At 50.2% G+C, this 15,502-nt stretch overlaps 1 protein-coding gene across 7 annotated transcripts in view; it reads left to right on the forward strand.

Moving 5' to 3' along the window:
- The window catches only part of LOC105495499 (calcium/calmodulin dependent protein kinase kinase 2), a 60,744-nt gene that overhangs the window by 14,935 nt on the left and 30,307 nt on the right, over window positions 1–15,502 (forward strand). For 6 of the 7 annotated variants that reach the window (XM_071070950.1, XM_071070953.1, XM_071070954.1 and 3 more), the window contains exons 2-5: window positions 7,734–8,263; window positions 11,996–12,043; window positions 13,322–13,375; window positions 14,142–14,193. In XM_071070950.1, the coding sequence (XP_070927051.1) occupies window positions 7,793–8,263; window positions 11,996–12,043; window positions 13,322–13,375; window positions 14,142–14,193 (625 nt within the window). In that variant the 5' untranslated portion in view covers window positions 7,734–7,792. Of the gene's footprint in view, window positions 1–6,981; window positions 7,053–7,733; window positions 8,264–11,995; window positions 12,044–13,321; window positions 13,376–14,141; window positions 14,194–15,502 lie in introns of those variants that run through there. The other variant, XM_071070955.1, reaches the window with a different exon arrangement.

A 15,502-nucleotide genomic window follows, 5' to 3' on the forward strand; every position in this document is an offset into this window, starting at 1 on the left:
CCTGTCTCCACTAAAAATACCAAAATTAGCCGGACATGGCGGTGGATGCCTGTGATCCCAACTACTCAGGAGGCTGAGGCAGGAGAATCGCTTGAACTTGGGAGGTGGAGGTTGCAGGGAGCCGAAATTGCGCCATTGCACTCCAGCCTGGGGGACAGAGCAAGACTTCGTCATAAAAAAACAAACAAAACAAAAACAGAGATATATTTTGTCAATTCTGGAGGCCAGAAGTCTGGGATCAAGCCTCGGCAGCGTTGGTCCCTTCTGAGGGCTCTGAGGGGAATCTGTCCCAGGCCTCTCTCCTGGCTGCTGGTGGCTGTTGATCATCTTTGATGCTCCTCGGCCTCCAGAAGGAGCACCATCTCCGCCTCCGCCTCTGCCTCCGCGTGGCCTTCCCCCTCTGTGCTGCCAGGCTGTGTGTCTACCTTTCGCCTTTATTGGACTAGGCCTGTTGGACTGGGGCCCACCCTAATGACCTCATTTTAACTTCATAATCTCTGTAAAGACCTGTCTCCAAATAAGGCCACATTCTGAGGTCCTGAGGGTTAGAACTGCCACATAACTTTTTTGGGGGACACAGTTCAACTCACAGCAGGGTCTGAGCCCAGTCCCTGTAGCATTGCCCTGGGCCGCCCTCCGCTCTCGTCATCATCATCCACTTCCCACTTGGCTCTGGCCCCTTCCAGCCCCTCCTCCCCCACTTCGTTCCTGTTCCAGGGCTCCAGACCCAGGGAACTTGTTTCTGTTGCCTCCACTCTCCCGCCTCTTTTCCACAGGGGGCCTTCTCAGAAGCCGTTTCCCCTGCTGGGAACAAGTTCCTGCTCCCTTAGTACCTGCTCACCCTGTAGGTCTCAGCCTAATAGACGTTCACCAAGAGGGACCTTCTTTCACCCCCCGCCTCCCTTCAAATCTAAAGTAGTCCCCTCTGGTATTCTCTTTGCTCACATCCTGGTCTTCTGCCCCAGTCTGTGTTTATAGATTCACTTGGGCCCTACTTTTTCTTTTTCAAGATGGAGTCTCACTTTGTCACCCAGGCTGGAGTGCAGTGGTGCAATCTTGGCTCCCCAACCTCTGCCTGCTGGGCTCAAGGGATTCTCCTGACTCAGTCTCTCAAGTAGCTGGGATTGCAGGCGCCTGCCACCACACCTGGCTAATTTTTGTATTTTTAGTAGAGACAAGGTTTCACCATGTTGACCAGGCTGGTCTTGAACTCGTGACCTCAGGTGATCCACCTGCCTCAGCTTCCCAAAGTGCTGGGATTCCAGGCGTGAGCTACCGCGCCCAGCTTTGTGCACCTGCTTTTAAATGTTGGTCCCCCTCACTGGACTGTCAGTCCCCTTGAGGGCAAAACCCACATCTGTTTTGTTTATCCAGCACATGATCATTGCTTTATAATTACTAGATGAAAGAACGAATGAACGACTGCATTTCCTTGAGGACCTCTGTGGGCCTCAGTTTCCCCATGTGAGACAGGGTGTGGCTGGCTGAGCCCATTTTCCCAGGGAGGACATTGATGTCCCGGGCAGGACATCGTCCGTGGCCTTGGCAGGATCCTCGGAGCTGTTTTGGGCCTTTTTGTTGTGCTTGGGATGAGGCAACCTCAGGGGAGCCTGTACAGGTGTGTCTGGGCTTGGGAGCACCTCCTTGGCACCCACTGGCAGCTTGCCGCACGGGAGGCAGCGGACGCAGGTTGGAAACAGCCCCTAGGAAATGAGAAGGTGTTTCCTGGAGGCCTGCGCCACTCAGCTTCCTGGCAGAGGAAGGAGCGTTTCCCTCATCCTGGCCCAGGTCCCGGGGCCATCTGCTCCAGGAAGGCTCTGGTGGCTCGTGATGAGCTGCCCCATGAGAGGGAACAGGGTAGAGGCACGGCCTTGGGGGATGGCCTCTGCCTGGATTTCATGGGAAAGGATGCAGGGCCAGGGCTGACATTTTGTCAAATCCAAGCAACTTTACAAAAAAGTCCTCTCACTCTCCACCCCCTGGAATCGAATGCTTCACTGTCCTTCCCTGGCAGAGGGCCTGTCCTGTGAGGGTTACATGGCCAGGCGATTAGCTTGGTGCTGGATGCCTGATGAGAGCTCAGTTGAATGTTAGCCGTTGCTGTTTCTAGGCTAAACCATTGTCTTTTGCATGATTTCTTTCTTCTTTACAGAGTGTTGGTAGCTTTCATCAGGTCTTTGTAGGGTCTGTGACTCCCAAACCATTCAGGACACTGGCCTAGACTCTGTAGGTGTCTGTGAGGCGAGAAGCCCCTGGATGCATCTCTTCCTGTCAGAGCCTGCAGCACTGAGGCCTGTGTCCCCGGGCCTCCTGTCTGCTGAGCTCTGGGGTTTCACGCCTGCCCTGCCAGCGCCGAGGTCCCCGCCCTGGGTTTGAGCCATCTCTCCTCTCCATCCTCCTCCAGACCGCAAAGGCCGAGACTCCATCAGAGCTGTGAGGGAGGCCAGGGCCAGATGCCAGCTTGCCAAGGAGGCCGATTAAAAACAGCCTTGCCGGGGGCAGATGGCTGGGTGCCCTTGGCCTGGTGTAGGCTTCGATAAGCAATTGTTTTCCTGTTGGTGAGAAAAAAAAAAAAATCTCCTTTGACTTTCCCAGGCACTGCTGGGCCTCATTTTCTTCTCAGGAACTCTTGCAGCCCTGTCAGAGGCAGCTCTAGGATGGGGGAGAGACTGACCGCCTGCCCTGGGGGACGCAGGCCGGGCTGAGAGACACACTCAAGAGCAGACCAGCTTGCTTGGACATCAGTCCTCGTGGGAACATTCCAGAGCATAGGCTACCTACCAGAGCAGGCCGTGGGCATCTGTATTAGTCCGTTTTCACACTGCTGATAAAGACATATCTGAGACTGGACAATTTATAACATAAAGAGGTTTAACTGGACTTATAGTTCCACGTGGCTGGGGAAGCACCACGATCATGGCAGAAGGCAAGGAGGAGCAAGTCCCGTCTTACATGGACGGCAGCAGGCAGAGAGAATGAGGAAGACGCAAAAGCGGAACCCCCTGATAAAACCATCAGATCTCGTGAGACTTACTACCATGAGAACAGTATGGGGGAAACTGCCACCATGATTCAGTTATCTCCCACCGGGTCCCTCCCACAACACACGGGAATTATGGGAGTACAATTCAAGATGAGATTTGGGAGGGGACGCAGAGACAAACCATATCAGCATCCAACAGGTATTTGTTGAAGTAATAGTTTTTGAGCACTTAACCACGTGCCGGGCAGGATTCTGAGTGCTTGGTTCATCTAATCCTATGACTATGGGATGGGCACCAACTTTACAGGAGGTCAATGACCGTAGGCTATTGAGCTTGAGGGGATCCGAGTTTCCTCTTCTAAGAGATAAGGATCGTGAAAAGAAGTCAAGTAGCAGCAGCTAGGGCCACGGAGAAATATCGAACTTGAGTTGTATTCTCTCGTTGATGGGGAAGCTGAGACGGACAGAGTTGATTTCTTTCTTTCTCAGATCAGTAAGGGGGAATGAGGGACAGAGAAATAGGAGATAAGACCAACTGCTCCCCTCTCCTGACCTCCTGCCCCATCTGATCCCGTAGCATCCTAGGCCTTATCATCATAACTCCAATCATGGTTACAGGTATTTTCTTTTCTTTAAAGTTTTTTTTTTTTTTTTTTTTTTTTTTTTTTAGACAGTCTTACTCTGTTACCCAGGCTGGAGTGTGGTGGTGCAAACTCACCTCACTGCAACCTCTGCCTCCCGGGTTCAAGTGATTCTCCTGCCTCAGCCTCCTGAGTAGCTGGGACTACAGTACCTACCACCACGCCTGGCTAATTTTTTTATTTATTTTATTTTATTTTATTTTTATTTTTTTATTTTTGAGATGGAGTCTCGCTCTGCCGCCCAGGCTGGAGTGCAGTGGCCGGATCTCAGCTCACTGCAAGCTCCGCCTCCTGGGTTCACGCCATTCTCCTGCCTTAGCCTCCCGAGTAGCTGGGACTACAGGCGCCGCCACCTCGCCCGGCTAGTTTTTTGTATTTTTAAAGTAGAGACGGGGTTTCACCGTGTCAGCCAGGATGGTCTCGATCTCCTGACCTCGTGATCCACCCGTCTCGGCCTCCCAAAGTGCTGGGATTACAGGCTTGAGCCACCGCGCCCGGCCAATTTTTGTATTTTTAGTAGCGATGGGGTTTCACCACATTGGCCAGGCTGGTCTGGAACTCCTAACCTCAAATGATCTGCCCGCCTTGGCCTCCCAAGGTGTTGGGATTATAGGTGTGAACCATTGCACCTGGCCTGAATGTGACTATTCTAGATACTTTATGTAACTGCAATCTTACAACACTTGTCCTTTAGTATCTGGCTCGTTTCACTTAGCATATATCTTCACAGTTCGTCTGTGTTGTAGCATGAGTCAGAGTTTCCTTCTTTATTGTGGCTGTATAGTATTCTGTTGTATGGCTCTGCCACGTTTCGTTTATTCATTCTTCTATTGATGGACACTTGGCTATACCTTTTGGCTATTGTTAATGATGTTGCTATGAACATTAGTGTACAAGTATCTGTTTGAATCCCTGCTTTCACTTCTTTTGGGTCTGTACCTAGGAGAGGAGTTGCTGGTTATATGATAACTCTATGTTTAACTGTTTGGGGAGCCAGCAGGCTGCCTCATTGTAGTTTGGATTTGCAGTTCTCTTACTATGAGGTTGAACATCTTGCCACATGATTGGACTCTTTGGCATTCTCTTACCACACACTCTGTGTGCATGAGTCAGGCCCGTGACAGGGCTGGGATGTTGGGTTTTTCCCTTTTGTCTTTCCTGTTGGGCTTTCCCTGCCGCATGCTGGCATAGTAGCTATTCCATCAGTTCTTCTGAAAGGACCGTTCCGAGAGCACTGAGGGACAGTTTCTGCCTCTCAGCCAGATCCTCCAGGGAGCTCTGGCTTTCTGCTGTCTGTACCTTCCTCTCTGTTACCCCACTACCACCCAGTGTCATCAGAGATACCATTTTATTCATTCATAAAATCTCTACTGGGCCCCCACTGTTTTCCTGGGACATCTAGAGAGGCCTTTTTTTTTCCTTTCTTTTTCCTTTTTTTTTTCCTTTTTTTTTGAGACGGAGTCTCCCTCTGTTGCCAGGCTGGAGTGCAATGGCGCAACCTCAGCTCACTGCAACCTCTGCCTCCCGGGTTCAAGCGATTCTCCTGCCTCAGCCTCTTGAGTAGCTAGGATTATAGGCATGTGCCGCTACGCCTGGCTAATTTTTGTATTTTTAGTAGAGACGGGGTTTCACCATGTTGGCCAGGCTGGTCCAGAGAGACCCTTTGTGATGTGGGTGACTAGCACGAAGTGGCCATCATCCACAGGTGTCTGTCTACAAATGTACTTCCTGAATTCCAGCGGTACCTGTGACATTTGTCCAGCAGAATTTGTCAAACACGTTAACCAAAGGTTAATGTTCTGTCCCAGAGATGGTAAGAATTGACAGCCTAAGGGGATGTGTTAATCTTTTTTATTTTTATTTTTTGAGACGAGTCTCGTTCAGTCCCCCAGGCTGGAGTGCAGTGGCGCGATCTCGGCTCAGTTACTGCAGCCTCCACCTGCTGGGTTCAAGTGATTCTCCTGCCTCAGCCTCCTGAGTAGCTGGGATTACAGGTGCCCGCCACCACGCCCAGCTAATTTTGTATTTTTAGTAGAGATGGGGTTTCACCAGGTTGGCCAGGTTGGTCTTGAACTCCTGACCTCAGGTGATCCACCTGTCTTGGCCTCCCAACCTGCTGGGAGGATTACAGGTGTGAGCCACTGTGCCCGACATTTCTTTTTTTTTTTTTTTTTTTTTTTTTTTTTGAGACGGAGTTGCTCTGTGCCCCAGGCTGGAGTGCAGTGGCCTGATCTCGGCTCACTGCAAGCTCCGCCCCCCGGGTTCACGCCATTCTCCTGCCTCAGCCTCCTGAGTAGCTGGGACTACAGGTGCCCGCCACCACGCGCGGCTAGTTTTTTGTATCTTTTAGTAGAGACGGGGTTTCACTGTGTTAGCCAGGATGGTCTCGATCTCCTGACCTCGTGATCCGCCCGCCTTGGCCTCCCAAAGTGCTGGGATTACAGGCTTGAGCCACCGCGCCCGGCCAGTGTGCCCGACCTTTCTCTTTTTGTTTTTTGAGATGGAGTCCCACTCTGTCATCCAGGCTGAAGTGCAATGGCGCGATCTCAGCTCACTGCAACCTCCGCCTCCCGGGTTCAAGTGATTCTCCTGCCTCAGCCTCCTGAGTAGCTGGGATTACAGGTGTACATCACCACACCTGGCTAATTTTTGTATTTTTAGTAGAGATGGAGTTTCACCATGTTGGTCAGGCTGGCCTCGAAATTCTCACCTCGCGATCCACCTGCCTAGGCCTTCCAAAGTGCTGGGATTACAGGCGTGAGCCACCGTGCCCAGCCTTTTTTTAAAAAAATGAGATAAAAGTTCATATAATATAAAATTGACCATTTTGAAGTGTATAGTTCAGTGCCATTTAGTACATTCACAATGCTGTGCAACCATTACCTCTATCTACTTTCAAAACGTTTTAGTCACCCCAAAAGGAAACCCTGTACCCATTAAGCAGCCATTCCCCACACCCGCTAACGTCACCATTCCCATAGTCCTAGGCAACTGTTAGTCTACTTTCTGTCTCTATGGAGTTGTGTATTCCGAAAATTTCATATAAATAGAATCATATATATGTGACCTTTTGTGACTGGCTTCCTTCAGTTAGCATAATATTTTAGAGGTTCATCCATATTGTGGCATACTTGATTCCCCTGCAACCCTTTTTTTTTTTTTTTTTTTTTGAGACAGTCTTGGTCTATTGCTCAGGCTGGAGTGCAGTGGTATGATCTCAGCTCACTGTGACCTCTGCTTCCCGGGTTCCAGCGATTCTCCTGCCTTAGCCTCCTGAGTAGCTGGGATTACAGGCACATGCCACCGCACCCAGCTAATTTTTGTATTTTTAGTAGAGACGAAGTTTCACCATGTTGGCCAAGCTGGTCTGGAATTCCTGGACTCAAGAGATCTGCCTGCCTCAGCCTCCCAAAGTGCTGGGATTATAGGTATGAGCCACTGCATCCAGCCCTGACCTGCATTTTTCATGCCCAGCATTTAAAAATATTTGAAATAATTGCTAATGTGAAAAAGTCAGGCAACCTTATTAACCTCCTTAGGGCTTCTCTTGGGAAAAAACAAAAGGAAAACCAGCAATAGTAGGCCCAAATTCCTGCTGAGCAACAATTGGCTGGAAGCAGCTATCAGTTCTGTAGGGGACACGTGTGCTACATTTGGGGGTTTTCTTATACTTGTTCCTATAGGAATTGAGTTAGGAATTGTTGTCATGGTGTATGAGAAGTAGTTCCGGCTACCTGGGAGGCTGAGATGGGAGGATCACTTGAGCCTAGCAGTTCAAGGGTGCAGTGAGCTATGAGTATGCCACTGTAGTTCAGCCTGGAGAGAGAGAGAGAGAGAGAGAAGAGAGCGGGGGGGGGGGGGGAGAGAGAGAGAGAGAGAGACCTTGTCTCAAAAAAAAAAAAAAAAAGAAAAAGAAAAAAATATAAGAAGATGCAGACTGTGCTTTTCTGTATAGACTCAGAGATCAGATCACACCATGTTTTGCAAGATTTTTTTAGAATGTCAACTGGAGGCAGGAATTAGACAGCAGCCCGGGCCAGGAGGAGAGGGGCTCCTTTCCTGTCCCTGCCCCTAGGAGCTGGGCCGGCTGACCCTTTCTCTCTCTGCAGGTGGCTCCGCTGCCGGATGGGAGTGTCCCAGTGTGCTGGATGAAGCTGGCGCATGCACCATGTCATCATGTGTCTCTAGTCAGCCCAGCAGCAACCGGGCCGCCCCCCAGGATGAGCTGCGGGGCAGGGGCAGCAGCAGCAGCCAAAGCCAGAAACCCTGTGAGGCCCTGCGGGGCCTGTCATCCTTGAGCATTCACCTGGGCATGGAGTCCTTCATTGTGGTCACCGAGTGTGAGCCGGGCTGTGCTGTGGACCTTGGCTTGGCCCGGGACCGGCCCCTGGAGGCCGATGGCCAAGAGGTCCCCCTCGACACCTCCGGGTCCCAGGCCCGACCCCACCTCTCCGGTCGCAAGCTTTCTCTGCAAGAGCGGTCCCAGGGTGGACTGGCAGCCGGCGGCAGCCTGGACATGAACGGACGCTGCATCTGCCCATCCCTGCCCTACTCGCCCGTCGGCTCCCCTCAGTCCTCGCCTCGGCTGCCCCGGCGGCCGACAGTGGAGTCTCACCATGTCTCCATCACGGGTATGCAGGTGCGTGAGCCGGTGGTGAGCCAGGTCCTAGGGGTCCCCGGTGCCCTTCCCTGCCCCCAGCAGGGTCTCTGTGGAAGGTTGGGCTCCCCCAGAAGGATTTGAGTGCCACAGTTGACCTAGGACTTGACTCCAGGGAACCTGGGGGGTGGCTGGGGCCAAAAAGGGGCCCTAGGGGGGTCGTGAATCAGCATGGGGAAGGGAAGGCGGTCAGCAAAGGGTAGGTTATGGAGCCGGTTACCAGTGTGGAGTGTAGGCCCCTGGGGCTTGTTCCTTCCGGGGGGCCCTGGGAAACAGCACAGAACAGCAGCCTCAGAGTCATCCCACCAGGGGTGAGGGAGCTGGGGTGTTTATACTCATGGGTGAGGGCTGCTGGGGCGGGTGTGTGTGACCCGCTGGGGGTGTGGACAGAGCAGCTGCAGGGCCAGAGGGAGCCTCCAGCAGAGACCGAGGTGTGGGCGAAGGTGTGATGGAATGAGGTCGGTCACTGAGAGCCTGGCGACAACCCGCCTGGCCGAGCATGCGTTGGCACCAGGCACTGGGTTCAGCATTTCCTGTGCATTTCTCACAAGACCCTTACCGTAAACCCTGGCGGGGTAGATTAGAACTCAGATCCCCACCAGGGTTCACAGGGCCCTGTGTGGTCTGACCCTTTCCCACCCCTCCTTGCCATCTGCTGCCAGCTCCCTAAGCTCCCTCTGTTCCTGCCTTCGCATTCCTTGGAATCCAAGTTCTTGCCCGCCTGGGGTCTTTATTCTCGCTGTTCCTTCTGATTGGAACCACCTCCCCCACCACCCCATGCCAACTTTGTAAGGCCTATTCCATCTAATGTCCAAGTCTCAACTCCAGTATCACCTCCTCCAAAAGGCTCCCCGGGCTACCTTCCCTAAAGCATCCTCCAGCCTCTCTCTGCCCCATGGCCCTATTTGCTTTCCTTTATAACATTCATCAGCATCTGATTATCTGTGTGTTGGTTTAGTTGTTTATTGCCTGTCTCCAACCAGCCAGAACGTAAGCTCCATAGGATCATTTCATCCACCCCCACACCCCATCCCATCCCCAGAGCCTAGCAGAGTACCTGGCACATTGTAGGAGCCCAAAAATATTTGTTGAAGGAATGAATGAATTTAATCGGAAGAAGGCCCAACATCAGAATGCCTTTCTAAAGGGGCTTTTTAATTGTTGTTGTTGTTGAGATGGAGGGTTGCTCTGTCACCCAGGCTGGAGTGCAGTTGCACGATTTTGGCTCACTGCAACTTCCGCCTTCCGGGTTCAAGCTATTCTCCTGCCTCAGCCTCACGAGTAGCTGGGACTACAGGTGTGCACCACCACGCCTAGTTAATTTTTGTATTTTTTTTTTTTTAAGTAGAGATGGGGTTTTGCCATATTGGCCAGGCTGGTCTTGAACTCCTGACCTCAAGTGATCCACCTGCCTTGGCCTCCCAAAGTGCTGGGATTACAGAAATGAGCCACTGTGCCCGGCCAAAGGGGCTGATTTTGAAGGGGCTATAGGGACTACATTTTGAAGGCCAGGAAAAACTTTCATAATTGGAGATGGGGCCCTGGAGAGTTGAGAGGAGGGAGAATTCACAGCATGAACCAGAGACAGAACCGGGACCCATGAGCAACGGCTCCTTTTTAGCTTAGCTTCTTTCACGGCATCATGATTTTGAGATTTATCCATATTGTGGCGTATATCCGTAGTTCCTTTTTACTGCTGAATAATTTCAATTGTATGGACGTACCACAGTTTGCTTATTCATTTACCTGAAGGACATTTGGATTGCTTCCAATTTTTTATTATTACAACTAAAGCTGTTATTAATATTTATATGCAAGTCTTTGTAAACACATTCTCACTTCCATAGGGTAGAATGGCCTGTGGTATGGTAGATGTTTGTTAAGAAACTGCCAAGGCCTGGTGCAATGGCTTATGTCTGTAATCCCAGCTACTTGGGAGACTGAGGTGGGAGGATCACTTGAGACCAGGAGTTTGAGACCAGCCTGGGCAACATAGCAAGACCCATCTCTACAAAAAACAAAACAGGCTAGGCGCAATAGCTCATGCCTGTAATCCCAGCACTTTGGGAGGCCAAGGCAGGAGGATCACCTGAGGTCAGGAGTTAGAGACCAGCCTGGCCAACATGGAGAAACCCCGTCTCTACTAAAAATACAAAAAAATCAGCTGGGTGTGGTGGTGGGTGCCTGTAATCCCAGCTATTTGGGAAGCTGAGGCAGGAGAATTGCTTGAACCTGGGAGGCGGAGGTTGCGGTAAGCCGAGATGGCACCACTGCACTCTAGCCTGGGCAACAAGAGCAAAACTCCATCTCAAAAAAAAAAAAAAAAAAGAGCCAAAGTTTTAATTTTGGTGAAGTTCAATTTATCATTTGTTTCTTTTGTCTGTACCTTTTTCGTATTATCTAAGAAACCCTTGTCTACCCCAAGCTTGCACAGACTTGCTCTTCTTGTATCACTTTATGGTTTTTTTTTTTTTTGAGACGGAGTCTCGCTCTGTCGCCCAGGCTGGAGTGCAGTGGCCGGATCTCAGCTCACTGCAAGCTCTGCCTCCCGGGTTCGGGCCATTCTCCTGTCTCAGCCTCCTGAGTAGCTGGGACTACAGGCGCCCGCCACCTCGCCCGGCTAGTTTTTTGTATTTTTTAGTAGAGACGGGGTTTCACCGTGTTAGCCAGGATGGTCTCGATCTCCTGACCTAGTGATCCGCCCGTCTCGGCCTCCCAAAGTGCTGGGATTACAGGCTTGAGCCACCGCGCCCGGCCTGTTTTTTTTTTTTTTTTTTTTTTGAGACGGAGTCTCGCTCTGCCGCCCAGGCTGGAGTGCAGTGGCCGGATCTCAGCTCACTGCAAGCTCCGCCTCCCGGGTTCACGCCATTCTCCTGCCTCAGCCTCCCGAGTAGCTGGGACTACAGGCACGCGCCACCTCGCCCGGCTAGTTTTCTGTATTTTTTAGTAGAGACGGGGTTTCACCGTGTCGGCCAGGATGGTCTCGATCTCCTGACCTCGTGATCCGCCCGTCTCGGCCTCCCAAAGTGCTGGGATTACAGGCTTGAGCCACCGCGCCCGGCCCACTTTATGTTTTTACAGGACAATGTAGCCAAGGATTACTTGTTTGATTTAAGATTTACTTTTTAAAACTAGGAACAACCTTCTAAAAAAAATGGGTTTTACCAGAGTCCAGAGTGTGTGCTTACATTTCGACAAAGTACAACAAGCAAAGTCAGTGCTGTTAGAAGTCAGGAGAGTGGCCACCTGGGGAAGGGCAGTGGTGGGAGTGGCTTCTGGGAGCTGGGGATGTTCTTTTTCTTGATTTGGGTTCTGGTTACCTGTGTGTGTTTAATTTGGAGAAATGTATCTAGTTGCAAACTTTTTTTTTTTTTTTTTTTTTTTTGAGATACAGTTTTACTCTGTTGCCCAGGCTGGAGTGCAATGGTACAATCTCTGCTCACTGCAACCTCTGCCTCCCTGGCTCAAGCAATTCTCGTGCCTCAGCCTCCTGAGTAGCTGGGATTACAGGTGCCCACCACCATGCCTAGCTAATTTTTATATTATTTATAGAGACGGGATTTCACCATGTTGGCCAGGCTGGTCTGGAACTCCTGAACTCAAGTGATCCTCCCGCTTTGGCCCCCCAAAGGGCTTACAGGCGTGAGGCACCACGCCTGGCCTCTAGTTGCAAACTTAAAATTCATTTTCCACGTGTCTCTGCTTACTCTCTAGGACTGTGTGCAGCTGAATCAGTATACCCTGAAGGATGAAATTGGAAAGGTAAATATCCCCGGAGCCGGGCTGGCTTTCTGCATTCACTGGGGGCGTTCAGATACTGTAGAGGGAAGGGGGTAAAGCTGGGAGCAGGAGAGGAGTCTTTGAAGGCGAGGTTGGTGGAAAGGGTTTTGTCATTCATGATCTAGGTTTTTGGTTTAGTTTTGTTTTCTTGTATCTTAAAATTAAACATGTTTCTGCAGAAGCTCAGAAAGCTTCCAAAGAAATTCCATATCACCTTGGTGATAGTTACATCCCCATTACATTTGGGGTTTTGTTTCACCCCGAGGTACTCTGATATCTAGTTTTGCTTTTGTTTTAGCCAATTAGGGGGGAGGTATCATTACCATGGTCAAATATCTGAACGCCAATAGAAAACAAGTAAGTAATATAAAGGAGTGAGGCATGCCAGCTCTAAGGTAGTAGGGAGTGGTAAGGACTGTGGCAAACCATCAACATATGGAAATGAGGGCTACATATAGCTAGATCTTTCCATTTTTTCAAAAGAAACTAGGAATCTCGATTTTTTTTTTGATACAGGATCTTGCTCTGTCACCAAGCCTGGAGTGCAGTGGTGCAATCTCGGCTCACTGCAACCTCAGCCTCCCAAGTAGTTGGGACTACAGGTGCGCACCACCACACCTGGCTAATTTTTGTAATTTTTGTAGAAACGGGGTTTCACTATGTTGCCCAGGCTGTTCTCAAACCTGACCCCAAGTGATCTGCCCACCTCGGCCTCCCTAAGTGCTGGGATTACAGGTGTAAGCCACCATGCCTGGCAAGGAATATAGATTTTTATATCAGACTGTTTTACTGTTTTTTTTTTTGAGACTGAGTTTCACTATGTCGCCCAGGCTGGAGTGCTGTGCTGCAATCTCAGCTCACTGCAGCCTCTGCTTTCCAGGTTTAAGTGGTTCTCATGCCTCAGCCTCCCAAGTAGCTGGGATTACAGGTGCCTGCTACCATGCCCTGGCTAATTTTTGTATTTTTAGTAGAGATGGGGTTTTGCCATGTTGGCCAGGCTGGTCTCGAACTCCTGACCTCAAGTGATCCGCCTGCCTCGGCCTCCCAAAGTAGGTATGAGCCACCGTGCCCAGCCTAGATCTTTCCATTTTTAAATCTTGGCAACTAATCCAAACTTTGTAAAAACCTAGGCTCCAACAAAATACAGTTGCGGGACAGATTTGACCAATGGGCTGCCGGTTTGCAACGTCTGTATTAGGGTTCTCATTTTGCAGATCTTAACTTCTGGATAGTATGTCATGGGCATCTCCCTTTATCCAGGGCTCATATGGTGTCGTCAAGTTGGCCTACAATGAAAATGACAATACCTACTATGTGAGTATCCGCATTCTCCTCCCTGCCCCCCTCTTTATCCACAGAAGAGCCTCCTTTCCAGCACTCAGCTTCCTGGAAAGTTTTCATAGCTGTTGTCCCATTTTATTCTTAGGTCATGTTTATTTTGTGCCTCAGGAAGGAAGTGGTATGCCCATTTTACAGATGGGAAAACAGGGAGGTGAGGGGATTGGCCCAGAAAGAGTTACCCATTCAGCAAAAGCCTTTTATGCCCTTCCTCTGAGCTGTCATCTCTGCATCCTCCATAGTACTGAGAACAAGGCAGCAGTGAGACAGATACCTGCGTGGGTGGCTTTGGAGTCAGTCCAGCGTAGGTTCGAACCTGACTCTATCGTGTGCCAACCATGTGACCTTGGCAAGTGATATTTCCCCATGTGTAAAACAGCTGAGCCTCAGTTTCCCCATGTGTAAAACAACCAGTCCTGCCCCTCCTTTGCCCATCGCTCCAGCTCACTTGTGTTTTGATTCGATGGCAGCAAGTCCCGAGGCTCGTGGTTTCCCAGCTGAGAGAGGTGACCGTGAACCTCAGGAACAGCTCAGAGCTGGAGGCATGCACCCCAGGAGTCTAGCCTCCCTACAACCCGTGGCCGCTTGACCCCCTCTGGTAAAGAGGGACTCACTCCGTTGTCCTGAACCTGCCGGGGGCCAGGAGCTTGGGCCGGCCTTGGAGTAGACGAACCCCCACTTCGCCCTCCTTCCCCTTCTCCTCCCTGCTTTAACCCGGACCTGGGGTCTTTTTTTCCTGCAGGCAATGAAGGTGCTGTCCAAAAAGAAGCTGATCCGGCAGGCCGGCTTTCCACGTGAGTTTGGCGGGCCTTTGTTCTTAGGTACAGGGGCTGAGGCAAGACAGGGCGGAGCCTTCTGAATGGGAACCATTGCATTGGGCATGGTGGCGTGTGCCTGTAGTTCCAGCTACTTGGGGGGCTGAGGCACAAGAATTGCTTGAACCTGGGAGGAGGAGTTTGCAGTGAGCCAGGATCGCGCCACTGCACTCCAGCCTGGGCGACATAGCAAGACTCTGTCTCAAAAAATAATAAAATAAAAATATTTATTAAAGTGATATAGGTATCAAGTCAAAAAATCCAATAGAGGAGAACACTCTGGCAATTCCTCAGAAAGTTAAACATGGGATTACCATATGACTCAGTAACTTCACTCCCACTTATATATACCCAAGAGGATGGAACATCCATGTTCACACTGGAGCTTGTATGTGAATGTTCATAGCAGGTTTAGTCAAATAACTAAAAAGTGGAAATAGCACACACGGCCTCAGAGAAGGAAGAGAGTATATATGCATCCAATGGAATATTATTCAGCCCTTAAAAGTAATGAAGTACCAATTCATGCCCCAACACAGAGGGGTCTTAAAGACATTACACTAAGTGAAAGAAGCCTAATGCAAAAGGTCACAAATTATGTGATTCTATTTATGTGAAATACCCAGAATAGGCCAATCCATAGGAGCAAAAGTAGATTTGTGATTGCTAGGGGCTCTGGGAAACGGGGAATGAGGGGTGAATGCTGATAGATATCAGATATATATAGAGATATTTACAGAGGCATTGAAATATTCTGCAGTTGGCCAGGCACGGTGGCTCACGCCTGTAATCCTAGCACTCTGGGAGGCCGAGGCGGGTGGATCACTTGAGGTCAGGAATTCAAGACCAACCTGGCCCAACATGGTGAAGCCCTGTCTCTACTAAAAATACAAAAACTAGCCAAGTGTAGTGGTGTGTGCCTGTAATCCCAGCTACTCGGGAGGCTGAGGCAGGAGAATTGCATGAACCCAGGAGGAGGAGGTTGCAGCGAGCTGAGATCATGCCACTGCACTCCAGCCTGGGTGACAGAGCAAGACTCCGTCTCAAAAAAAAAAAAAAAAAAAAAAATTATGTAATAGATAATGGTGATAGTTGCACAACCTTGTCAGTGCACTAAAAACCACTAAAATACACATTTTAAAATGGTAAATTTAGCTGGGCGCGGTGGCTCACGGCTGTAATCCTAGCACTTTGGGAGGCTGAGGTGGGTGGATCACGAGGTCAGGGGTTCAAGATCATCCTGGCCAATATGGTGAAACCCTGTGTCTACTAAAAAATACAAAAATTA

This window comes from Macaca nemestrina, chromosome 10 (genome assembly GCF_043159975.1).
Source record: "Macaca nemestrina isolate mMacNem1 chromosome 10, mMacNem.hap1, whole genome shotgun sequence".
Classification (NCBI taxonomy): domain Eukaryota; kingdom Metazoa; phylum Chordata; class Mammalia; order Primates; family Cercopithecidae; genus Macaca; species Macaca nemestrina.